The sequence below is a fragment of the Talaromyces proteolyticus genome, assembly GCF_021365285.1.
Source record: "Talaromyces proteolyticus strain PMI_201 chromosome Unknown BGW36scaffold_8, whole genome shotgun sequence".
NCBI lineage: Eukaryota > Fungi > Ascomycota > Eurotiomycetes > Eurotiales > Trichocomaceae > Talaromyces > Talaromyces proteolyticus.
The window spans coordinates 559,366-584,987 of NW_025764284.1; the positions used below are offsets into that span (position 1 = coordinate 559,366).

At 47.5% G+C, this 25,622-nt stretch overlaps 8 protein-coding genes across 8 annotated transcripts; 3 read left to right on the plus strand and 5 right to left on the minus strand.

Annotated features, from left to right (window-relative positions):
- Window positions 1-87: 87 nt before the first annotated feature.
- On the minus strand, window positions 88-2,929 carry BGW36DRAFT_299497 (putative ribonuclease P complex subunit Pop1; the record flags this gene model as incomplete). Its single annotated transcript, XM_046211539.1, has 2 exons — window positions 88-2,490; window positions 2,585-2,929. 2 exons carry the CDS (start codon window positions 2,927-2,929, stop codon window positions 88-90), a joined length of 2,748 nt encoding a protein of 915 aa, XP_046070201.1.
- A 295-nt stretch (window positions 2,930-3,224) lies between these two features.
- BGW36DRAFT_196425 (allergen Asp F3) lies at window positions 3,225-4,288 on the minus strand. Its single transcript, XM_046209839.1, has 5 exons — window positions 4,041-4,288; window positions 3,835-3,947; window positions 3,610-3,773; window positions 3,404-3,547; window positions 3,225-3,346 (listed from the first exon to the last, which is right to left on the minus strand). The coding sequence occupies exons 1-5, from the start codon at window positions 4,088-4,090 to the stop codon at window positions 3,311-3,313; spliced, it is 507 nt and encodes a 168-aa protein (XP_046070202.1). The 5' UTR covers window positions 4,091-4,288; the 3' UTR covers window positions 3,225-3,310.
- Window positions 4,289-6,237: 1,949 nt separating this feature from the next.
- On the plus strand, window positions 6,238-6,766 carry BGW36DRAFT_428952 (uncharacterized protein; the record flags this gene model as incomplete). Its single annotated transcript, XM_046220624.1, has 2 exons — window positions 6,238-6,317; window positions 6,373-6,766. The coding sequence occupies 2 exons, from the start codon at window positions 6,238-6,240 to the stop codon at window positions 6,764-6,766; spliced, it is 474 nt and encodes a 157-aa protein (XP_046070203.1).
- Window positions 6,767-7,291: 525 nt separating this feature from the next.
- Window positions 7,292-8,263, minus strand: BGW36DRAFT_196480 (uncharacterized protein). Its single transcript, XM_046209841.1, has one exon. The coding sequence runs from the start codon at window positions 7,929-7,931 to the stop codon at window positions 7,365-7,367; it is 567 nt and encodes a 188-aa protein (XP_046070204.1). The 5' UTR covers window positions 7,932-8,263; the 3' UTR covers window positions 7,292-7,364.
- Window positions 8,264-8,338: 75 nt separating this feature from the next.
- Window positions 8,339-12,363, plus strand: BGW36DRAFT_299239 (putative serine/threonine protein kinase; the record flags this gene model as incomplete). The annotated part of the gene is made up of 5 exons (XM_046211513.1): window positions 8,339-8,931; window positions 8,984-9,712; window positions 9,767-11,718; window positions 11,780-12,085; window positions 12,137-12,363. The coding sequence occupies 5 exons, from the start codon at window positions 8,339-8,341 to the stop codon at window positions 12,361-12,363; spliced, it is 3,807 nt and encodes a 1,268-aa protein (XP_046070205.1).
- Window positions 12,364-16,280: 3,917 nt separating this feature from the next.
- BGW36DRAFT_360777 (putative C6 transcription factor) lies at window positions 16,281-17,294 on the minus strand (the record flags this gene model as incomplete). The annotated part of the gene is made up of 3 exons (XM_046214211.1): window positions 16,281-16,634; window positions 16,694-17,044; window positions 17,112-17,294. The coding sequence occupies 3 exons, from the start codon at window positions 17,292-17,294 to the stop codon at window positions 16,281-16,283; spliced, it is 888 nt and encodes a 295-aa protein (XP_046070206.1).
- A 4,348-nt stretch (window positions 17,295-21,642) lies between these two features.
- BGW36DRAFT_382044 (uncharacterized protein) lies at window positions 21,643-22,261 on the plus strand. The gene has a single exon (XM_046216482.1). It carries the CDS (start codon window positions 21,950-21,952, stop codon window positions 22,118-22,120), a length of 171 nt encoding a protein of 56 aa, XP_046070207.1. The 5' UTR covers window positions 21,643-21,949; the 3' UTR covers window positions 22,121-22,261.
- Window positions 22,262-22,564: 303 nt separating this feature from the next.
- Window positions 22,565-25,564, minus strand: BGW36DRAFT_299974 (uncharacterized protein; the record flags this gene model as incomplete). The annotated part of the gene is made up of 8 exons (XM_046211582.1): window positions 22,565-22,648; window positions 23,198-23,338; window positions 24,182-24,384; window positions 24,537-24,607; window positions 24,659-24,678; window positions 24,729-24,782; window positions 24,855-24,970; window positions 25,036-25,564. 8 exons carry the CDS (start codon window positions 25,562-25,564, stop codon window positions 22,565-22,567), a joined length of 1,218 nt encoding a protein of 405 aa, XP_046070208.1.
- Between the last annotated feature and the right edge of the window lie 58 nt (window positions 25,565-25,622).

Genomic DNA, 25,622 nt, shown 5'->3' on the forward strand with positions numbered 1-25,622 from the left:
ACGAATCAAAAACGTATACATTCATTCATGCCATGCAAATGGGTATCACTGAAGGTTCTACTACTGTCCAAATCCAGCGCACTTCTATTACACAAATTCCCATTTCCCCAATCTTCCAACTCGCTCCCCTGCAGAGCGTACAATACACCATCGTCTTTCACTATTGAGTCTGTTGGTTGATCTCTTCCCATTGCGTCGTTGATCCGATGTGACAATGTCACTCTTTATCTTTGAGAGCAGAATAGCACCAATACCCGTCCCTTTTCCTTGGGCCAAGTTGTAATTGCCAGATGTGACAAAACCAATTAAATCCTCTTCAGACGGCGAGGGAAGATGACTTTTCTGTTGTTCAGGAGATGATGCCTCAAGTAGCGAAGATGCAAGTTTCTGCCGGGATTCGTTCATTATCGATATTGGATCTGCTGGGGGTTGCTGTTTCTGCTTTTGATAGTTCGATACGTGAGAGCCTTTCGGAATCTGGGCTCTTTGAGGGGAATTATGAGTATTGTTTTTTGGAGTGGAGGAAGCCGAAAGCAACCACTGACTGCGTAGTTCTGGATTATTTGACGGAAGTCGATATAGGCGCGCACACGGAGTAGGCGTCCCACGACCAATTAGAGTCACTTTCACCGTAGCAACGTAAGGCTTGTCATCAGCGAATCGCCAAGGTTTGGTGTTGGAGTTAAGGTGGAATGTCTCTAGCTTTAGCTGTTGCACCGTTGGTAGCGATGATTGGGATCGAATCACACCTTCCGGCAGACTGTTTTCAACAACCTCAGTACCATTCGTGTCTTGGGTTTCCTCGGTGATGGCTTTGTCTTGAGATCTTCCCCGAACCAATCTCTCCCAGTCACAGGCCCAGCCCTGGCCTACTTCGCCCCTCTGTCCATTACCCAAGTCAATGCTCTCAAATTCGGCTCTTCTTCCCTTAGGCCGCCTCTCCCATTCCTTCTTTCGTACTTCTTGTTCTTGGAGGTGCCACTCCCAGCCGGCACGAGTTCCTGGAAAATCTGCTGGAAACCATGGTTGACCATGCTCAAAAGCTAATTGACGCTGTTCCTTTAGTCCACCAAATCTCGGGTTTCCTCCACTAGATAAAGGATAGTACATGAGCATATACCAAAGAGGAGTCACACACTTCCACGGCAATAAAACGGTCCAGGAGCCGTGAGAGTTGATATCCCTAGAGCTGTTTTCTGGCCTGGACGCCAAAGCAATGACTGGAATACGAGGATCAGAGGACTGGGGTTCTAGTGGTACACTAGGACCGGCTAATGTCCTTCGACGGTGGATTGCTTTCTGACTTGGTAAACAACGACTGGCAGTCAACCGCGCAGACCGATCAAAGAGAGAAGGAGAAGTACGAAAGCGATCAGGCTGCCAATTGGAGAGAATATTGGCAAGATCATTCATACTTGATTCGGATGTTGGAGGCTTCTCAGGTCGCAGAGGAAAGTGTAGACGGGGATCACCTATATTAAACGACAGAAGTGCCCCAGCTGGCAAAGAAGAAGGATTTGTGACTCCCAAAAGAGATGGCCATATTGCCGAAGGGCTTCCCGCTTCTACTGCTTTACTTTCCAACCCATCAAAAGGCCGCATTGTAGCAATGAGGGCCTCTGTCGACCCTGGACCGGTAATTTCAATGCATCCGATATCAAATCGTAAATCTTCAACCATCACAGGCGGGTTCTGCCGTTTTGATGTTTGGAGAATCAACTCCCAGAGTTGAAGGAAAGCCGATGGGTGGACACGAATGAATATCTTGTCCCTATTCTGTTTTCGTTTCCGCCCACTTGTGTCCTCTGCGTTACCCATTGGGGTATCTTCTGGATCCGCCGCTGCGCACCATATCAAAGTTACCGGTGCTATCGGCTTCGCGTTATCTCCTGCTTCGTAGATCCATCTCTGAATTGCTCTCGTTCCTTGTCGCCATTTCTTTCCTTTGGATCCCCAGCAATCTTCACCCTCAATGTGGAGAGTCTTTAAGACAATTTCCAAGGCAGGCCGTATCCCTTCTAGCTGAATAGTAGATATATAGCTCATATCCCACGCTACAGCTCCTCTTGATCCTGCTGCACGATGTGTAGGCCGATAGCTCTTCTCAGTTGGAGTCAAAGGCACTGCAAAGCGCCAAAGGGGTTCCTTGGGAGGTGTCATATGAGCACGCTTCGCATGGAACATATGCGTAGGTAACCATGTCTTCCCTCGTTGGCGTTTCCTATATTTTGAGTTAGAGGGTGGTGGTTGCGATAGTTTATTCTTCTTAATCTTCGGAACTCGAGGAGCAATCGTATAAACATGACTTCCACCATCTTTTGCTATCGCATCTTTGGAAGCTTGGTCCCTTGTAGCCTTCGAGGCCGCTCGTTTTGATTTAGTTCGTTTGTTGAGGCTTTGTAGACGGCGCGCAGTTTCCAAGCGGATACGTAGAATTTTGGTGGGTTTTCGTCGCCGGGCAGTGACTGTCGGAGTATTGTCTTCTATCATCTTTAGATTTTAATTTCTCAACATCAGCCTTCTTATACAAACACTACAGGCTTGTAAGCCAGAGGTTTTATGCAATGAGGAAGGAAATCAGTACCTCTCGCCTGGCTCTGGTCCGTAGCCTCCTGGGAACTCTCTTCACATTGTGACTTGCTGTCCTTCTCCGAAGCGATCTCGGGACTTGTTGAAATGCGCGAGTCATGAGAACCCCCTTTGAGCGCTCCATTCCAGCTTCTAAAGCCTTGATCTCATATTCACGAGCTCCAACGTAAGCTGCAACATCGAGTTCGCCGGTGGCAGAGAGAGCGGCGTCAGCCGACTGCACTGCCAAGATACGTGCATCTTGGGTTCTGGCGCGTTTACGAGAAGGTTCTGCGGATTTTTGGTGCCCTGTAGCTCCAGAAGCTTGTGCCTTCCTCTTTGGTACAGGGTCGGATGCCATCTGTGAGGGGAATTGGACGGACGCGAGCGTTATCAAAAGTTGAATAATTTTGCTGCGTTCGCAAGGAAATAATCCCCACTGGCTTGGCGTCGGGGAGCCGCAGCCAAAAGACACCCGACAGCCTTAACAATTATACATTTGCGCCGTTTCCGCATATTTTGACAATGATTACGATTTTGAAATTTACATGTGTTGAAAGAGTTGGTTGATGCGTCGCTTATGGTATAAATGGGTAAAGAAAGACACGATATGGGTATTCTATTGTCTTCAAGAGATCTAACATCTAAGTCTAATATCTGGTCATTGAGAAAGTCATAATAAAGCGATCACGAGCATCTGTCTGTCGTCCCATGACAGTTGGGTCAAAATTAATGGAACGACTTAGATGGCCTCGAGGATAGCCTCGGCCTTGGAAACCTGTATTGCAATGAAGGTCAGCTCTGGCTTCGCACCACTGCTGAGAATATTACTCACCTCGAGGATGTTCTTGCCACGCTCACGCTGGGAGTAGATGACCTTTCCGTGGTCAATAACAATGGCATAGCGACCAGTGCGGCCCTCTTCATCAGCCCAGCCAATGCTCTTGGAGAACTTGGCCTCGGGGTCGGACAAGAACAGCTGTAGAGAGAAATACAATTAGTTGCTACTTGCGACTTGCCTTGCAACCAGGAAAGGCTTACAATATCATCGCCCTGGACGTTGTTGGCCTTGCCCCAAGCGCTCATGACGTAGGCATCGTTGTAGGCTAGGACAGCAACCACATCAACACCCTTTGCCCTGAGCTTGGGTAGGTTCTCAATGTAGCCGGGAACGTGGGCGGCAGAGCAGACGGGGGTGAAGGCGCCTTGACGACCGTAGATGTTAGAAATATATCTTCTGGACACGGGGAGCATTTCCGGACGTACCAGGAAGCGCAAAGACGACGACCTTCTTGTCGGCCCATTCCTTAGAGGCATTGTAGTTGATGGGGATACCGCAGGCCTTGATGTCCTCCTGCTCCTCAGACCATGGGATGTAGCTAGAATGGGGTGGGTTAGTTTTGTGTAGATGGAAGAGAACATTTGAAGCGGGGCGGGCATGATAAGAGGAGAGGGACGGCGGAAGAACTTACGAGAAGACGACGTCGCTGGGGAACTGGTCACCGGGCTTGAGGGCAGACATGGTGAATCGCTGGGATGGGAATTGTGATAACTGGATATATATGTGTGTATATATTCGAGATGTAGGCAGAGAAGGGTATCGAGGGAAGCGGATCGGATGGAGGGGCGGCGTTATATATGATTATGGCGGGCCGGCTGCCAGGTACCCAGACGACAGTAACGCCATAAGGTCGCACACGGGCCGGCAATTGGAGAGCAAGGTGGTCCGATAAGCGGTGGATGGCATACACGATTGTTGGTAAGTTCAGCATTTCCACAGCTCCAGTGTCTGTTGCGCGCCCCCCACTATGAACGCAGCGCGCTCCACTCACGCAGTCGGATGCTGGTCCCGACTCGGAGCCAGACCGTCGAATTGACTAATCGGCACGGCCTGACAAATCCGTGAAGTTGTCGAACAATGATCAATGATATGAGCTGTGAAGGCTCAAGAATACCCACCCAGCACGCAAACCGCCCTAGCCAGGCGAGTCGTGTGTGGCAGCGTGGTGGTGAGGGGCCGGTTGTTGTGTTGTGTTGTTCTATTCTTCTCTCCTGGCTTCGATCGCCCCTCTCCCACGAACTAATTCATTGTCGGGCTAACTAGAAGCACGTCCAGGATGCACGTTGGAGACGCGTCGCCACGTGATGTATCGTCCTGCCGGATTCGGAGGCGGCAAATGCTGGCAACAGTGAGTATTAATCATTTGCTCGTTCTAGACGACGATCATTATTCATACGGTCTTCTTATCAATCAGCGTGATCGTTGCATCATCTTGGGTCCACAGACCCGTTTTACTCCAATTCTTATTGTATAGAGCGGTTCAAGGATTGCTCCAGCTGGCATCTGCTCGCTAATATCTGTTCTGTTGCACCGTTGTGCCTTCATCGGAGAGGACATCATAGTGAAATGCACAAGGCTTGTCTTCACGTAAATTGCCTGAAGGGTCTAAAGCTGGGTAAGCCGCCCTATTACCTGTGCAGAATTTTCTGCTTGTCAGGAGCCAATGAGAGCTAGCCACTATTCTGTCTGACCAATAGAGTATGCATCGTGTATGTGATAATAATATAGCTTTCCGTCTATGTGTACATACATAGAAATACAATTTTCTTAATGTAGCCTCCCAATTTGCATCTCCAATTGTGGAAACCATTTTTATCGTTTCCTAGTATGATTCCGTTGGGAAACATGGCTGTCAAACATCCGGGACTGTCCTTCAGCGCTCCCACCATTATAAAGGCTCGGGTCCCAATACATCGGCGTGCTGAGAGATTCATTTATACTTGATTACTAACCTAATTAATTAATTGAGTGGCCACTGCAACCGAGCGGCAACTTCAATACAACATACACAATGGCATTTTTTATGCCTTAATAATTCAACAATTTTCTTAGGAAATAGAGTCTATAAAGGAGGTATATATAATAATATATCAGAAATAAGAATCTTTTAGGATTTAATAAAATCTAATTTAATATGATAAAGATTCAAAAAAATGATATTATAATTTTATTGTAAGCTAGGGCTCTGGGGAACAACCCTAGTTAACCAACAAGGTAAAAAAGACCAACGTTAATCGCTCAATGGCGATTAATTCCTAAACCTGCTTTAAATAGAACATGACATAAATGTCAAATCACATAGCCTAGGTGCCTGAATCCTAAGGCATACATGATCATACATTTATGTATTTTTAAACTATCCATGTAATGTTAATAATCATTACTTATACTTTTCTATACCTTTAAATATATAATAAATGATATATATTTTAAGTCTCAGATCATTTTCATAGATCATTTTCTAAGAAAATTGTGGAATTATTAAGGTCTAAAAAATGTATTTTGTATGTTGTATTGGAGTGGCCGCTAGGTTACCGACTACCTGATAGCAATTATACTTAATTATTATAGGAAGCGTGTTGTACTGGTGATTTGCAATCCCATTGGCCCCGTAGACTTTCCTAACTAGTCATCAGCCAATAACAATCCCGTATCCGCATGACGGGTAAAGTATATGAAGTATTAGCAATGATTAGTAACGATTATTACGTCAACGTTTTGAATATCAATGAATTAGTAGCTTCAATTCAGAGAGTGCACTTTAAATTCCGATGTCCCCCGCCGTGAAGACAGCTCAAGTTGACCACTAAATCCGCGCAGTCTTCATCATGGCAGATATAAAGCCCCCATTTACAGAGGAATCTGCGCGGAAAAAGGTAAAAGCCGCACAGGACTTGTGGAATACCCAGTGAGAATCACTTTCTTGGAGAAATAAGGTCCCAGCTGATCAAATGTTCCTTCAGAGATCCTGCACGAGTCTCGGTGGCATATACCCCTGACACAGTCTGGCGCAATCGGGACACTTTCATCAAGGGTACCGATGCGGTCAGGGACTTTCTAACCAAGAAATGGCAAAAAGAAAAGTCCTATCGACTGCGCAAAGAGCTATTCGCCTTCACGGAGAACCGCATCGCCGTGCAATTCTGGTATGAGTATCAAGATTCCACTGACGGGATGAAGTGGAAGAGGTGCTATGGACTGGAAGACTGGACCTTTGACTACGAGACGGGCAAAATGCGAAAGCGCCAAATGTCAGGGAATGATATTGTCCTTGGGCCCAATGGAAATGGAGAGGGTCGGTGGTTTGTCGACGGAATTAAGGTGGAGGAAGCAACCATCACAGAAGAACATTGGTAATGTTGGGTTCAGTGAAAACAGATTGGGGGGATTGACAAGATTGATCAAGGTGATCCATGATTGGCCCATCTCACAGCTATAAATTAGTTGCATATGTATTATGTAGCTCGAGCCTGGAGCCTGAGGTTGGAGACCCAGCCTCGGCTATACCGGATTGGGCCGCGAGATTGTTAAAGTCAACTACATCTGAAATCGCTCATTTGATATGGGAACCTTCACAGCAAGAGGCATCTCTTGCTGTGAATGACGATGAGTCGATACCATGAAATTATGTCTCAGACATTGCATGCGTGAGATTGCTGCTTCGGGTTGTATGGTAGAGAGGTCGAAGAAAGGGATAGGAATGCCCTATACGCAACTCGCTCCACACATAAAGACATATCCTAACCCACTAGCTTTCCATTGTATATTTCTCTTCCTCAAGATACCTGGTGTTGCGAGTAACTGGTAAACGTCCAATTTCAATATCAGCATCCTAATCTGTTCTTTCCATCTCATCCAGGCCGGGTGTATCCAAGCAGCGCGGTCTCGTTCTCATCTAGGCTATGCCATCATATGCGTGCAGTGGAATGTGAATCAATTTGCGATAAGCTTTACGCTAGGACCGCATTGGACCCGTGTGTTCCGATCTGGATGATCGACGTGGTATAATCTGGAAGAAAATGAAACTGGAATGAGAGCTATTGCGTGCGGTGGTTCTATTCTTACCAGTTCTCGTACCACCACTGCACTCCACCGCGACCGCAGCGCCTTGGAATCCGAAGACTACAATTTGTAGAACTGTAGGCTGATGGACCATTGATTGCTTATAAAAATAACAGCTCATCGGTGAAATTGCGTTTGTGGCCTGGTTCAGATGAAGGTGCTCGAATAGGAATGGTGGCAGTTCACGCATTCCTTCAAGAAATGGAATGATCGCGGGGTAAACAAACCTGAGCGTCTGCATGTACTCACCTCGATTCATTCCGCAGAGACTACTGGGCTCTGGCATGCGCGCACACTCGCAACAAGGCAGGCTCCGTCGTGGCACCTCCCGTTCGAAAGACGACAATGGCCAGCGTTCTGTCCCTTCGTCCTCCTCGCCTGCAATCTCCATCCCATCGCGTGAAAATGTCTTCTTAGACACCAGCCTCGTTTTGTCACTCGTTTTGCTACATCGACACATTCGTTACAGTCCCTTTGCTGTTCCTCTAAGTCAACATTGGACCTGGCCACTTATATTAACGCAAAATATAAGTCATTACTCGTCGCAACCCCTAGCGACCAATAACCCAGAAATCAGACGCCAATCAGATACAGCTTTACGCAATCGAATTCAGAACATAGGCAATCTAGACAAATCCCACAACTCTGGCTCTAGCAAAACCTGATTGTTACTTATTTCAAGACCTTGTATATTGGAGCTGGAAGGCATTCGAGGCACTAAAGTGCTTCACCACATGTCTTTCTAGGACGTCTTCTACAACGTCGATACAAAACACTCATTGTCGTTCATCGTCTTGGAATGAAGTTAGATGCCTGGACCTTGAGTGCTATTTTGATTCACCGTCATATAGAGGCGAAGGGTATAAGATGGACAAAGAGGGACGAGTGCGTTCACCGCAAGGTCGAAAGCCCTTGACAGACGCTGCCGCTAGAGCGAACCATGGCCCAACAAGTGCGATGCCTCATGTCGATAGAGTGGCAGTTAATAGCGAGCAATTGAAGTCCACTGACGCTGCATCCTCACGTATCGCACCAAATTCCCCCGCTGTCGTGACCGACACGGCGCGACTCTCTGTCGCCACCGAATCAACGGGAGCTTCGAATAGAAACTCAGCAATATCAACGACATCAACAGCTTCTGGGAAAGGGAAGCGCAAGACCCATGTTGGGCCATGGCAGCTCGGTAGAACCCTGGGAAAAGGCGCCACTGGCCGTGTCAGGTTGGCTAAACATGCCATGACTGGCCAGGCCGCTGCAATCAAAATCGTGTCTAAAAAATCCGCGGCAATGGTACAGAGTGAAAGTATAGCAGCAATGGACCGAAATGCTGGGCTTCTAGGTGCCAATCAGGCCACCCGGCCAATGCCATTTGGAATTGAACGAGAAGTTGTAATTATGAAACTGATCGAGCATCCGAATGTTATCAATCTTTACGATATTTGGGAAAATCGTGGTGAACTGTAAGTTGAAACAAGAAAAAACCATTGACTTGATCTGACTGGTATGCTACAGGTACTTGGTTCTTGAATACGTTGAAGGAGGTGAATTGTTCGACTATGTATCTACTCACGGCCCTCTTCCCGAAGAAGAAGCTGTTCGACTGTTCCGACAAATAATCTCAGGACTTGCATACTGCCATCGTTTCAATATTTGTCACCGTGATTTGAAACCGGAGAATATATTGTTAGACTCCAAACATAATATCAAGCTGGCTGATTTCGGCATGGCTGCTTTGCAACCTGCAGGGCATTGGCTCAACACCTCGTGCGGAAGTCCACATTATGCTGCTCCGGAAATAATTTATGGAAGGAGGTATCGTGGTGACAAGGCAGATATTTGGAGCTGTGGCATTATTTTATTTGCACTACTAACCGGTTTTCTTCCATTCGACGGGGGAGATTTGTCTAATACACTGCGCTTAGTGAAAAAGGGTGACTACCACATTCCTCCATGGCTCTCTGTAGAGGCAGCCGACTTGATTCAGCGGATTCTTCAAAAGCGACCGGAGGATCGGATTAATATACAGAACATATGGAACCATCCTCTCCTCAAGAAGTATGAAACTCTACATCAAGCGATGTCCCAGCATCAACTGGGACCGCCACCACCCCTTTCCGCCAAAGACTGTGGACCTCCGGTTGCTTCACGTACAGATATAGACACTGAATTGTTGCGAAGTCTTCAAACTCTTTGGCACAGTGCCAATTTTGAGACATTGATAGAGCGGCTTCTTTCTCATGAGTAAGGGCAAATATCTAGATGAAAATCAATGATTTTTACTAACTAAAATCACAGACCAAATCACGAGAAGATGTTCTACAATGCATTGATTAAGTTTCGGAATGAACAACTAGAGAATTATCATGGACAGCCTCTTGAGTATTCAGCCAGCGATTATCATCATATTTCAAAACCGGCTGCGGCTGTACGAGCAATAGCAAAGCATTCTAAGAATGGCAGGCTACAAGGGCATACGCGCCGCCGATCACAATTCTCCATCCTTACTGAAGTGAGTCGACACAGTAGTACCGGCAAGGAACCGAAATCTTCTGGTAGCTACGACCCTTTCAGGGCTTCTAAAACCCCGGTGTCGAATCCAAGTATCCAATACACGTGTGTAACAGTTCATCGAGATCAAAATTCTTCAGCAAAGCTAGAAGAGCAGCAACCTCACTCGCCATCCAAGTCCATCGCTCCGCCTTCGTCACCCCCTAAGGCAGATATCCCCTCCAGTCCTTCAGTAGAGATAATACAATGGACTAGGACAAAGAAGTCACAACGATCGTTCCGCTCCAAGAGTTCTCTAGCTACGTCTCGACTTGGATATAGTCCTGCACCGGCACACCGAGTGATAGCAGGCTATAAAAGAAACGTCTCTTTCCGTCACATCAGGAGCCGCTCCGGCGGCGGGTCATCAGTTAAATCTAGAATTGAACAATCAAATTCGCAAAACTCTATTGCTGGTACACTCACCAGCACTGAAAGTTACAAATTCTCAGTTCCCACCGGACTATCTACATGTAGATTTAGCAGTCCTGCGCTTCCAACACAACCTACTGTGGTGCGCACCTCTGCTGTTGCTACCACAGACTCCGGACTAGAGACAACAAGGATTCGAGATAACTTTTGGAAAGAGGAAGCTCGCAAGGTATCCAACGAGTTGAGTCAGATCTGCGAGGAAGCGTTTAATAGATCTTCCGTGTCTACTGGGCATACAGCTGTTAGTACTGCTACAACCGCGACATCTATGTCAATCCATGAGGACGCAGAGCGGGCTAAAGAGACGGTAAAAAGCGAAGTTACTGAGAAGCTCGCTGAGTTGCCTACTTCATACACAGTTAAAGAACTGACCGAAACCCGTCGCAAGCTGCTCGAACATTCCAGTAAAGCTGAAGCTGCAGGTCTTCCGGATTACTTGAGTGAAGTTATAGCTCATCTGGATAGACTTATTGAGCAAGATGTGGCTCGCAACGAAGATAAGCAGGATCTATCGTACACGGATTTGTACGATGCATATAGGCGTTCAGTGTCAGAACCTGTTGTAAAACCAGCCGTGGAGACTGGCTACTTGCCTTCGATCTCGGAAGAAATATTTACTCCTTTGGAAACGTCAAGCGGCTATGACTTGCAGCGTATGGATCAGCGCGCCATACCTGAGCCATATCCTCTCCTATCCTCTAAGGTGGATAGAAAATCAACCATTCGAATGGTTCCTGAGTCGTCTCTCCGATCTATCGACGAGATTAAACCGTTGGCAATCCGCAAGCGAAAAGATCCTACTGGCCACTCCTTGAGCAGCTCGCGACATAGTTCAGCTGACTCCATTGCACAAGTTCGCAGTTCAATTTTACCAGTTGAACAGCGTACAACGAGCGATTCAGTTGCCGCTAGTTTACGGTACAACTCGCGCTATCCGATGGTATTGGAAACTATTGCTGAGAACCCTGCCCCACCGCGACGCAGTGAAGTTAAAATACCTAGTGGAGAGAAGAAATGGTCATGGTTTAGTAAACAGAAGTCTCGGGTCTCTGAAGAGAAGGAGACTTCTAACGCCGGCCCAAAAGATGCCTCCCTGCCTGCCGTCAAGTCAGCACCCGCTACAGCCTCAAATAACACAGAAGTATCTCGTACATCTGTGGAAGAATCAAGTTCAGGCAGAAGAGTGTCCAGGGAGAGGTCCCGTGCTAGTTTCTTAAAAATCTTTGGCAAGAAGAAGACTGAGAAAACAGACAATGAAGGCTTGAAAGGTAAGCATGCCCACTCCCCATTTTTACTTCATGGCGACAATTATTTGCTGACGTATTATAGTTTCGGCAGCTTCTGGGGATGACAATGCTTTGCACAACGCCGCTTCTAGAGATTCGGCTGTCAGTCATGTGCCTATCCCACATACCAACCGTCAAAGCCGTCGATCCTCAGGAGTCAACCAGAATTGGTTCGCACGCTTCTTTCACGTGAAGCCTGCTACACGAGCGATAGCATTCAACATACCAAAGGCGAGAAGCCGGAAAGAGATAAATAAAACCCTTCGCGAATGGAAACAGTATGGTATGGATGATGTTCACCTCGACAAGACAGAGAACATTATCTACGGCCGTGTAGCTGAAACTAACTGTAAGTGCACAATCGTTGTTTGTTTTTCATTGTACTGACAGAAGATATTAGTTCTTCATCTTCGGCCAGTAGAATTTTCTGTTGAATTCTATACCGTTCTGGAACATGGACGCCATGCCAATCTCAGTGTTGTCCGTTTCAGACAGGAGCGTGGTGCTGCATCTTCCTTCCACAAAGTGGTTGATACGTTGGAGATGTTCATGAAACGTCGAGGATATACGGTGGAAGATCCAGCGCGGTCCAAGAAAATGGTCAAAGTCCTGGATAATGTGCCGTGATTCAATTCAGAACACCTGAATTTCTCGGATTTTGCATCTAGTTCTTTTCTTTACTTTTTTCCTCACTCGTATCAAGCTTGATCTATTGCATTGCGTGGGGTTGCGGCCTCTGTTGCTCATATTCGGATCATCCAGTAATCTTTCATTTACATACTCCCTATTCCTTTCTATCTCATGTCTCATTGTTCGCCTTCGTTAGATTGGAGTTACCGCTCGCTTTTTAGTAGCTTTTGTACCCAAGGCAGGTGCTGCCTATTGACAAAGTCATTCGTTTATTATATTTTCACTCTTTTCTGATTTAGAGATCTGGTCTTTGACAGTCTGCGTTGCCTGGTGCTGGCTTTTTCTACTTGTCATTCGATTGATAATGCAATCTTTCAACCAGTTATGTGTGTTAATACGATGGGCTGAAATTAGCATTTATTATTGGCTCTTATATACTAAACAGTATCAATCTAAGTGTATCATGCTATTCAGCTAAACTGTTAGCAGCTCCACTCTTTCGATAGTCGAGTGGACACAACAGCAATCATCAGCCCTATATTCATAACGTATTTCACAAACACCCCAATTCTCATACAAAACTTGCATTTTGGGGCCTTGGATATTAAGCCACATTTTTTAGAAAGTATAGTCTGAAATTGATATTATAGCTATTATTTATTATAAATAAGAACATGTTTTAATATTAATAAAATAAAAGCAAAAATCATAATCAATTTAAAAACCACGCTGTAATTATATATGTTTTTAATAGCTCTTTGCTATTATAATAATCATTAATTATTATTTAGCGAAACTAACAATATACAATATTAAAAGTAATTTTATAATATGTATTATTTTTAGACTTATCTAAGGCTTAAAATGCCAGTTTTTTATAGGAATTGGGGTTGCTTGTGAAATATGTTATAGTACAGCAGCTACGGTTATTACCATACCCGATTCAATCCATCGTAGCAAGCAAACACTTCAATACTAGGAAGATACCAATTTAACCTCCAGCCTTGGTGTGACAATTCAACGTCATTTGACACTTTCACGAGGACTTTTCATCATAGCCTCGGAGTCATGGTTCTCTTGTAGATTAGTAAGATACTCGTGAAACTAATATATGCCCGTGTTGAAGTAATTCCATGGGAAGAGACGCAATGGAGGCAGGAGGGCTACGGCTATACGTGCAAATTCGGTAGAATCTTGCCTTTGTAGCTCATTCATTGGGTTGGTAGGCCGAAGTCGATCTCGAGTGCTTACATGTTAAAGGTTTGAGTTGGGACTCAAACTTCCCGTTAGGATTGACTTAAAACCTGTATCCAGGTTTTTTGAAGTGGAGCGGGAACATGCCAGCTTTGAATGGCAGTGTTAGCTCTAGCGATTGTTCACATCTAGATTCAGGAGTCCTCTGAATACATCTCGAGATAGCCCTTGCTTGGGCATGTTTTGTTCAGTCGGGGAATAGCGGAAAGACGACGTCAATGTTCACAGTCCGAGATCACTATTATCCGGCTCAACGCTTACACAATGCAATGGTTAATATCATATTCCTACTATTGTAATATCATTATATTATTATTATAAATTATAGTCAATGCTCACTCAGACCACCGCTCCTCGTCAACAATTAACCAAGATGTAACCCAACGTCAAGTCACTGACTCGTAAACCAGGCCGACACTAAGGACGCAAATGGCAATACAAACTTCCGCCAGTATCATACCAAGCAGTCCGACGCAATGCGAACAGCAGCGCAGGAATGCACGGCTGCATTAGCTCCAGCGTTAAGACGGCGCTGCTGGCTAGTCCGAACTTTACCGGTGCACTTAGTAGTAAGTACTACCTGCTGTACATGTATTTAATTTACGGACACTACTACGTAACTACTATGTACTTAAAACGGCCCCCTGCAGTGGTGATCCAGGCGGAAGGGATCATGCGGTTCGGCCCGCTTGCTGGGAGACTTTAGTATTTACCAAGTATTGTACTGTGAACACTCTTGTATAGTGTAGCAGTTGTATACCCAGACCCCTGGAAAACCTTTAATATGTGAACGTGAATCAAGCCTCAGACTAAAAATGTCATATGTAATATCAATACTCGGCTTGGCCTTCCACCTCTCTGACCCTGCGCTTTTCGCCCGGCCCTTTTTCGGCCGTCTTTTTTAGTACCTTCGGTCAGTTGAGTTGTGTCACTCGCCTATCGCACCATGTCGCATTGAACTTCCCTCGGATGTGATCCATCAGCCCTGCTTGCATGGTTAAATGCCTCAACCTGCATTATATTAATATTGCCGTTATTATCGCTATTGTCATTATTATTACATGCAGCCTGCAAGCAATGCCCATTAAAATAAGCTTAGTAATACTAATGCTACGTCGTAGTAATTGTTGTAGTGCTAATAGTAACAATAAATTGATCAGACAGCCTCCCAGATTGCATACACAGTCCTTGTTGTCGCAGGACTCAGATATCCACCCGACAAGTACAGACTCTAAAGACAGCTTGTAAGCGCAAAAAAAAAAACAGAATAGTCAGATAGCCACCCAGTATAGTAAACAGAAACAGAAATAAAACAAGGTAACGCACGACGATTTTTCGGGAACAGTAAAACAGAAAAGGGGCACGAAAAGGAAAAAAAGGAAAGGAAAACCAGGACTGACAATGCAACACCGTCCAAACCGGGGCTAAATGTCCGATTTGAATCATGTCCACCAATCTCAGAGCCTGTGAAACAGCAGTAAACCGGCCAATGCAGCTAATTCCGCAACTTTTGAAGAAACCACCCATGCCATACCCAGTCCGTGCATCCTTGGCCCTTGGAAGTGCCAGACGACCATCAAATCGAGGCTAAACTCACAAGAACCGCCCGTGCGCTGAAAGAACGACAAAAGTACCACCGTACGACTAATGCAATATTTCGACAAAAGTAACAGTTCAGATAGCCACCCGTAAAAAAAGAACAAAACAGGATAAAGCGGAACACGAAAAACGAAAAAAGACAAACCAACGGACAAGCGGAAGAAAACGGACTCGACAATAATAACCACATTGTTTCACCATGCCCAAAGACACGTGAATTCAATTTGGCTAAACACAAATGAAAGAGCGCGAAATTGTTGAAGTACCTCCCATATAGAAACATAGCGCAAAACATGGAAAGTCGTCGGAGATGTAAATTAATGGGTCGCCCCAGATAGTTTATCAGTGTGTATTTGCGGTCTTTCAAACAAGTTGATATAAGAAATGGATATTAATATTCAACGACTCCGACCAGTCCAGTCGATCGCATCGAAAAAAAGACGTCATAAAAAGCGCATCGTGTATTGCGAATACGCTTGACGCGCACTTCAGCTTTGCTGAAAGCAACTGATTGCAATTGTGCCGCTCGTAAATTTTGGCTCGTCATCTCCGTGGCTTCGTACAAATATGCGGTGGGTGTTTCCTGCACCTGGCAGGAAGAACGATCGAGCCTGTCGTATCGTTCTCTTATGGTCTACTGGCTGCGCTCGCTCTTGAAGCTATCCTAGAATATAAATGATCCAGTCACTTATACCCTAACTAGCTTGCAGGACATGAGTTCTCAGTGGGGAATGCCAAGGGTGCATTCCAATATTGCCGCACACAGCCAGGTGGATGACTTGCTCGGCGATTGTCGAACGAGCGCGCGAAAGCATCGGCGTACAAATAAACATAATAATTGAAATGTAGTCGTAAAGTTGCCGCTATCTTCATACGAAACGGGTGATATCTTGCGGCCAGCACAGGAATGTAACCTCGTCAAGTTCCAAGAAAAGCCAACGTCTTTGCGGAATAATTTCAAATTGAGTCACCAGCATTCCCCCAACAACGCATCAACCAATCAACCACCCCACGTCTCAAAGGTTCGTCTTTGATCGAGCCTTTGGAAAGAAAAGAGGCATTTAAACCTTGCGGTTGAGTTGATTCAGCATATCGCTGTCGGTGCTTGATCGGCCTCCATTAGATTCGGTGGGGTTGTTCAAGATATCGCGTACATTCAGGCCGCCTCGGGACGCACCTGGGGTAACTGGAGGTGGTGTTCCGTGGGCTGGCATAGGAGGGTAAGCAGATCCATGTGGAGAAGCACGGTCATATGCGTAGGATTGCGGAGAAGGGCGCCTGTCATGACCCGGGGCGTGGTAGTAGGAAGCTGAAGGATATACAGGGGCAGATCCTCCGGTAGAGACAGGCGCAAGGTTAACGGGCTCAGGGTAGTCAAAGCCTGCACCTGAACCACGTCTGCCACCCTGTTGGCGCTGATGAGGCCATGTTAGTCTGAACTTATATGAATCCAAAAAGAGAATGTTCAACATACTTGATCGTGAGGCATGTGTGGAAGTGATGGTGGTGGAATACGATCATCAATATGAGGACGGCCATAAGAAGTCTGGTAGTAAGGGCCTTGTGGTGGAGGCAGTGTCGTATCTGACATTGGTTGTTGCTGCGGTGGAAGAGGTTGACCATGGGCACCATACAACATCACTCCATCCCCAGGATAACCGCGCCCCCGGGTCTGACCCTGGTTGCGTAAATGAGGGTATGCGGCGTGAGCTGGAACGAAGGCCTGCGCTTGCGAGGAGACGGGAGTAAACATGCATTCCTGGTTGAAACGAACACAATTGGTGCAGCGTCCATCGGGCGAGCTTTCAAAGCCAGAGCATCGGATCTGTCATTTCACCCTGTTAGTCCACAGTTCCTTTGACCTGTGATCATAGGGTCCAAGGATCTCTCACCTTCCGGCGACGGCAATATCGGCAGGCAATTGCCGTACGCTGCCTCGGCGCAGCAGCCTGATAGACTACCTGAGCCTGTTGTTGATACATGTCCGGGGGAGGCCGCTGGAAGGCGCCAGGCGGAGGTGGCAAGCGGTTGTAAGGGTCTTGAGAGCCTTGGACGGAAGAATGAACCGCAGCCATGCCTGGTGGTGGTGCCTGAGGATAGCCCGATTGAGGGGGGTAAGATGACGGAGGATAGGATGGCTGTGGATAGGATGAAGCAGGATGCGATTGAGTGTAGCCGGCAGGATAATTGTAAGTCGACTGCGGACGCGCAGAAGAAGGACGCTGCGAGGGACGTGGTTGTTAGTACCAAGTAATTAGACAGGAGCAAGAGAGTGTGTTAAGGCGTTACTGTACAAAGTAGAAGCGAAAAACAAAGCAGCAAGCCCCAATGGGGGTAGGGAGTGTAATTGAAGGCAGAAGAGAGGAGACAGGTCCAAGAGGTTTCGGAGAAGGGGGGGGCCAGTGCATGTATATATATATACACGCGATGAAAGCCGAGACCACTTACAGAATCTTCGGGGTGCCACGATTGCTGATGTGGAGGATTGGCGCTGTTGTCACCGGCCCACGATTGATGTGGATGATTGCCCTGGCTGCTGGGATTTGACATTGAGCTCAGGGTAAGAAACAGAGGCGTGACGCAGCCGTGACAGGGAGTGGAGAGAAGAAAAGAGAGAGAGGGGAGGGGAAGAAAAGAAAGAGGGGAGAAATGAAAGGAAGGGAATTAGAGGAAGGTGATATGAGTCTCGCAGAGCCAGTCAGGATGGGAATGTCGACCAGGGTGGGTTGTTGGCAGCTGCAGCTGCGAGGACACAATCCGACAGGGCCGACAAGGGCCCAGAGAGGCTTTGGAGATGGATGTCCGGTCAGCAGTAGGGCAGAGCGAATCAGAGGCGGTACCAGCGTGTTCGGCTGATGCACAAGACTAGCATTCGCGTGGTCGACGGGAACGAACTGGAGACGTAATGGGCAGTCGGGCCGCCCGTTTTCGACGGTCGTTGGTTGGTGGTCCACGGCGCGGTGGATTGGGTGAAAGGAGGCTTGGGAGTCTCTTTTGGGGGGGGGGGGGGGGACAGAGGAGGCAAGAAAGACGGCGTGAAGGGGAGGCAAGGGCGTGAAGAACGATGATTGCAGGGACAGGCCGTGGATCGCAAGGGACGGATTCCTCGGCAGACAGACTATGACGTTAGCTTGAGCCTTGAGGATGACAGTTTTTTGTGCTAGTGCAGATTTAGCCAGCTTACCAAGAGCGAAAAGAAAAGATTTGGGGGGAGGGGGGGGGCAGGACTAGGAGAGAAGGAGAAGGAGGAGGAGGAGGAGTCGCTGCATACACAGAGAACGAGAGAGAGAGAGAGAGGAAGGTAAAAGAATAATTACGGAGGAGTATTAGGAGGTAACGACGATGCGCGTTAGCTGCGGCACCAAAGCGGTGAGGGCAGTTGCAGGCACTGGGCCAGCACTTGCCGCGCGCGGTCAGTAGTCATGCAGCGGAATGGGGCCCATGACAGAGTCAGTCAGACACTCAGTCCTTAACTGTGGTTTGGGGCAAGCGCGGCAGCACAGACATGCGACTAGAGACCAATAGGCACGCCTAGTGCTGTGCAGGTTGCATTACTTCATTACTCCGTACTCCGCTGTTATGCGGTCGAATGCTGAGATTCGCATACACATCCACGATCGGAAGACGGCGAGCGGACGGAACGGGAGCATAGTCGATGGATCTGTTGGTCTGTGTGCATTTCCATCTTGATCCCGACTCTTGCGAACAGGCGAACGGCTTCGTCGACATTGCGCATTTGTGCTCGACGTGTGCTTCACTGCCTCTGTCACGTCTCACCTGGGTGTTTGCCCATGCGCCCAGGCCAAAAACCGCTCGCCAGTCCGCTCTAGTGCATCGCGGAGGGAGCCATGGCCGGCATCCAGGACCCAGTGCCATATCCATGGATCAGGTAATTTAGCGCTAGCCGTTGGTTGATACAAGTACCCGAGACTAGCGTATGGTATCCCGCCGTATCGAACCCAACAAAACAGCCCCAAGCCAGCGAACAGGCGGTCAAGTTTCATTTTCTTTCTATATTTTATGATCAATATGCATCGAGCCCAATTGAGGAATTGGGTCTGCTCGATCTGGTTTCGGTGCCCGGTCTAGGCATCGTATGTATTTCTCGATCGCTTTCTACTCCTACCTGCTGGTTACTGACTGATAGACATGACGAGTGCCGCGTACATCATCGTGGCTGTGGGCTACGGACGTACGGAGCGCAGTTATTAGTTTGGGTGTAGTTTTGTCTTGCTGTGCTGGGCAAGAATATGAATAGCCATTCTTCAGGCTGGAGTGGTGCTAATAGGGAACTGACTTGGCGGCTGTTCTTCGGCGAGAATACTGCTTACGGGATGATGCCTTGTTGGTCAGGTGGCATCTTTGCAGCACCACGGTCACCAGACATCTAGCGTTCCAAACAAACGAATCACTTAGAGGCCGATGGGTATCAGATAGCAACGGCAACTGCTTCTTCTTCTTCTTATTACAATATTATTAATTTGTTTCATAACGCACGGCATCCGCAGGTAAGCGATGCAGCCCGGCTGATGCGTGCATGCATGTGAGTGAGTCTTGAAGATTATTACATGTCTGACGAGAAGTGTATGCATAAGATTATGTAGTATGTAGAGAGGACGTTACGGGTGTGAATTCCACATGAGCATTCCGATTGCCTTGCATCGAGTGGATCCGTCAAGTGCCGATAATGTCCCGACTGTGTGGTTTTACGGTCAAGTCTTTGCAGCAACATGGAGTGGTGATTATACGAATTTTCTTCCTGCCTCTGCATAGAATATAGGATATTATGTATTTACAAACTTACATACAGACATACATATATAATATACATATGTATATATGTATGTAGTATGTATGGTTTATGGAGTGCAATGAGGCATTCCACTGCAAACAGTATAGGCAAACATTATTATAGCGGATACAGTTGGATTAATGCTGCGTGCAGCGGCTACACGGGCCGTCCTTGCATATGCTGTGATCGGAGAAGGCTGGTGGGTGGATCGCCAGGGAGGACTCCACCAGGAATATTAATGACGCGCAGAAGCGATGAGAAATGGAGAAATTAGAAATTAAAAATGAAGGAGACGCACGGCAATCGTGGCTTAGCGCACTCTGATTGGCTAGCAGGGATATTTTTAATTTTTTTTAAAATTTTTTTGTTTGGTCCATGGTGGTTGCAACTTGAGCTGTTGGTCGGATCGACGAATGATTGGCTAGGGCTGTGGCGAAGTGGCGAAAAGGCCACCGAGCCAGCTGAAAAAGAACAGGGAAGAAAAAAAGAGGAAAAAGAAAAAGGCGGGCTGGGCGGCGGTATCAAAGGAAGGAACGAAGGAAGGAAGGCACGGCTCGAGGAAAGGGCCCGTCGTGGACTCGTAGGGCACCGTGAACCATGGTTGACGTCCAGACCAGCACGACGGTGACTTTGTCCGGCAGCACCGCTGCACTGGGTTTGGGTCGTCGTTCCATGGTTCTGTTCTTAATAAATATTAATGTGATGTGAAATTTAGAAGCACGTGTTGGCCAAATGCCGTGTTTTCTCCAGCCATCCTGGAGCTGATCCGACGCAATTGGTGCCATGACTCAGAAGACTGGATGGATGGATATTATTCAATGCTCTTTCACAGGGATGTATGTTTCATTCTTCATACTAGGTTTAAAGCACGTCTCGCTGCGGATCCGATATCAGCACGGCGGCTATTGGGCATTATTCTTGACTTGCAGCTGACTACCTACAATACCTTGGTACGTCGTACCCTGCAACAATTAATGTTAACAATTAATGGCTACGCGATACTAAGAAAACTAACTAGTATAGTCTCGGGCTGAGATTCTTCAAATCGCACCGGGGCGGGCCGCAGACTAGGCTAAGCGCATTTTAATATTATCATAATTAATGGATTATCGTAAATCATAATCAATGAACGAGCCTATCGCTCTGGTACTAATCGCACCTGTTGGGCGGGCCGCTATATGCAGGCCCAACATGCAAACAGCCGTGTGCATGTACGAGGACGGCTGGGCAAACCTGTACAGTATCGCGCATGGTAATTACGGCGTACGATGCAGTACGGTACCACTGCAAGACTAGCACACCTGCTAAGGTGGGCGGACCGAAGCCACGCTGATTCCTGGGACTCCAATCACGGCCCACTTCGGCGCCCCGCCTCGGAAACCCGCAGGCAGGTTTGGTCACATGGTCGGCCCCAGAGCCAATTGCTACCTGCTCTGGCGGGTTTGCTCCACCCCCCATCAGGCATTCATGCTTTCGACGTGCCTTGAGCGATGCCTCGACCGAGCCTGCCGCCGCGGGAACAAAGGAATCCAGCCAAGCGCGCGGATACTCCGTCCGTGTCGTGTCTTGTATCGTATTTTGTATCATATCTTGAACTGTTCATAGAATTGTTGGCATCGTGCTCTGACTATCGTCAATATCCCGTACTTAGGTGCCGAGTGACGACGGGAGTATCTCGCAGTTTATTTCCAGCATAGAACTTGGCTGACCCCTGCAAGCCTTACGTCATACTTTTAGATCACCACCACTCTATACCTAGTGCAATCGCACAGACTGAATCATGTAACTATTGCCCGGCTATAGAAGTCATGTCCAAATAAACTTGTTGATAATAACCTTCTACTGAAATGCGGGGATTCGACTTTCACCCCATCAATGCGTTACTGCACTGCATACACCTAGGAAATAGACTTCGGCCTGTTATGTTTCTAGATCTCAATGCCCAATGATCAACTCTCTATGCAGATTAAAACAATCGACAGCACTAACGATTGCCTGTTTTCTTTTTCCTTTTCATATTTTGATCAAACCGTTGATGTTCGCAGCCTAACCAATAGCCAACTAGGGTGGAATGGTCGACGAGTGGCTTGGGTTTGTGCGCAAATGTGATATATCACAAAGGTCCTCAAGACCTTCAAGCATGATCCAATTATCATTTGCAATGGTGAGTTACGAGACTCTGATGGCACTAGTACAGTGACCTGGACTTCCTTGCTTTAACTTAATACTGAGTCTTAGCATTAGGGACATCCACAAATGTATGGAATACTGTCATGGCCGAAGTAAAGCAGCCTCCAATTAATAGATAATCGATGTAGATCTTCATGAGGCATATCATAAATATACCCATAGACACGCATATATGTCCGAATATACTTTAACTTTGCCTTCCGATTTAATGACTGCCTTCGTATTTCTCAGCATAGACATTCCACGTCCAATCAACACATCATCTTTCAGAAAACCACATGTCTTCTCAATATCAATCCAATGCCAACATCTTACAATGAATATGACTATCAATCACTAAACTAATATTTAATTAATCTTGAATTAATCTTCGCTGGCCACATCGCTCCCCTCATCAATCTCGTTGGGTGGGTCATCAGGCATCACGACACTATTCAAGTAAGTGACCTACAAGAGAAACACGTGAGTCTAGATTCAGGGTAATCGTTGACAAGATAAAAAGGAGGGGATGATTGTGCTGCGATGATGCCCAAAGGTAACTATTAATTGACCATGCAGATACGGAGCAAGGACCGTCCTCGGGGGGTAGGGAGGCTAGGGAGCCGCGAAAGGCCAATCGATTGATCAGACCGACCAGCCCCGTCAACTGACAGAATGCAAGAAGATATGAGGGGGAAGCATGCAAGTCGACTCATCAATCCCCGGGTGCCGCTCGCTAATGCCCAATATTTAGAGAACCTGGTATCTCCTCTCTCTTCGCGCCCACAAGCTCTTCTTGCGAAGAGGGTGAGCACTGAGAAAAGGCCGCTAAAGACGGACCGTAGGCGGGCGGACCAGAGCGAATGAAGTGTAGATGGCGGCCCATAACATAGAGTCATATACCAATAAAGGCAAGGAAACAAGGGTGAGGGAACTCCATACGGGTGCGACAGTGTGCTACTACTGCATGCGTCTGAACTTTGAAGAGCGGGGTTGGCAACGATGGAGGGGACTCACGAAAGGGACCAAGATTTCCACCAGACTCCCAATCTGTTCTTGTGCATCGGGGCTGAGAAACAACTCGTCTGGGAGGGGCTTGCCGACAGTGAAGCTTCGGAGCCTAAGGAGGTCAATGTTGGGATGGTCCTGGTTGTAGCCCTGATTTTTTTTGTAATGTTAGCATTTTGTTGAATGTTTCGTGGCTTTTTTTACCGGCCAGGGACGAAAGAGACGGGAAATGATCGTAAACCATGGAACCAAACCACACTACGCTGCACCAGGGCGGCCAGGTCCGACCAAGCATGCAGCACCGCACTGGCAATTTTTTTTGTCCACGGCGATGGCGGTGAGGCACAGGAGTCACAAGCGGCCGTGAGTCCATTGGGAGACAGTTTTGGCTCGATGTGGGAACAGAAGCCTAGGGTACCAGGCCTTTTGAGGGTTGAGAACCGGCCGGGAGTAGGCACGTATGCTCGCCGTCCCGTCCGTCTACCCGCCCCTTTCAACCAGCAGACACTGACTGGCCCATATCGGCCTTCCCTCGTGTCCGTCTCCCAAATGACGGCGACTCGACGTGAACGTGGGAATGTAGCCTGGATGACTCGGTTTTGTGCCCCACGAGTCTCCTGGAAATCATCCACCACACGTGAGTGAGCCCCATCGCCCACAGCACAGCCCGCCGCCCACAGGAAGCCGAGCACAAGGGCCCTCTCTTCAACAGAAGGAGGTGGGAGCAGGGTGAGTTCAAGTGATAATACCTTCTCGCAGTGTAAATGACACGGCGGAGGGCTCCCTCCTTCCAGGCGGTCATCGCAACCTCAACGCGCCTGGCGCCCATCCAACGAACCGCGATGTCTGTTACATACAGAAACGCTAACCAGACTTGAAAGCCCGAGCGCAATGTCTACCGGAAGCTTTATACAAATGACACCATACTAGTCGCCTGGAGGAGTGATGGTAGGGAACCTGGGGGTATGGATAATCTATGAAACCGTGGCTTACCTTTGGCTTTGTTTTCAGAGCGCTCTCTTGATTCTGGCTGACAAATGCTTTGACAGCTTTGCGTTCCTCATCAGGAATACCTTTGAAGAATTCTCTCCGCAAACCTTCGTTCCTTAGTACAGATTTGAGTCGAGCAGAATCCCGGTCGATTGCATCTCGAAGCAGTGCAAGTTTACTGCTCTCTGGCATCCATAACCCCGAACCTGTAAAGACGATCAACAACTATAAGCTCAAGTTGACCAAAGCGACGCCATCGGGATGTTAGGCCTGTACGAGGCGTGCGTACAATTTCATAAACCATATTTGCGGAGGGTCTGCTCGCGACCGAGTGGTGCGTAGCAAGGGTAGAACATACCTATGAAGCAATGGCCGGGTTGAAGGTGCAAATAATAGGCTGCATATGGGCCTTTGCGCCCGGTACGGCTCCTGCTTCTGCATTAGCTCGTCTAAAGCCTCACCATGGAGTCTGGATAGTACCAAGCAGCGGAGAAATGTGGCTTCAATCTCGTCAGCTCAACTTCAAGAATTCATGCGGATAGACTCTGACCTTGTATGGGGTAGGATCATTGCTAAACCTAATATCCCTATGGATTCGGAACACCTGGAAAATATTAATATCGTCTCTTTATCCTCTTGATTGACTCGGCCTAAAAAAAGCGGAGCGTTTACTCACCACATCCTTAGCTGGTAACTCTGGAATTGTTTCATCTTTCTCAACAATCTTCTCTGTCATGGCTTCAACAAAAGTGTCCCAGTTCTTTTTGGATGCTCGATAGTCGGCATCGTGTGCTGATATGATATTTATTAGAAATCGCTATCCAGAAAGGTTCCAAGCTAGGACCAGCGAAAGGTACCTTTCAGCCATTGTCGCTCGTTATTCTGCTTCAGATCCTCGAGGAACAGCATAGTGTTGGGATGTATGATGTCATCTTTATAATCTATTCCACCCAAATCTCTTGCCCTGGGCTTCTTGATGAAGACTTCTTTCCCAGGACCCAGACCTGTCCTCACTCCCTCTCTCCATAGCTCCTCCCCTTTGGCAGGCTTGGAGAGAGGCGTTTTATGTTCACCACTTAATTTGTGGCCTTGAGTAGATTCCATTGCTCTTCCACGTCTTTTTTGTTTGGGCTGCTGTGGTTCTTCTTCGGATTCGGCGTCATCCGGCTCCGAAGCACTATCACTTTCATCAGCGGCCTCCTCTCCTTCGTAGGCGGAGCCAGAGTCTCCCGAATTTTGTAACCCCTCCGAATCAGAGCCCTCAAAGTACTTGCTTTTCTTTGCAGTACTTTTAACTGTAGATCCCGTAGAAAGTCGCTTCCTCTTAGCTTCGGAATCAGCAGCAGTCTCTTCAGTCAGCGAGAGCCTGGTTGACCGGCGAGCCATGGCTCAATGGCAATACAGAGCTTCGGACTTGGCACCTGCTTTGTTGTACGAAGTATTG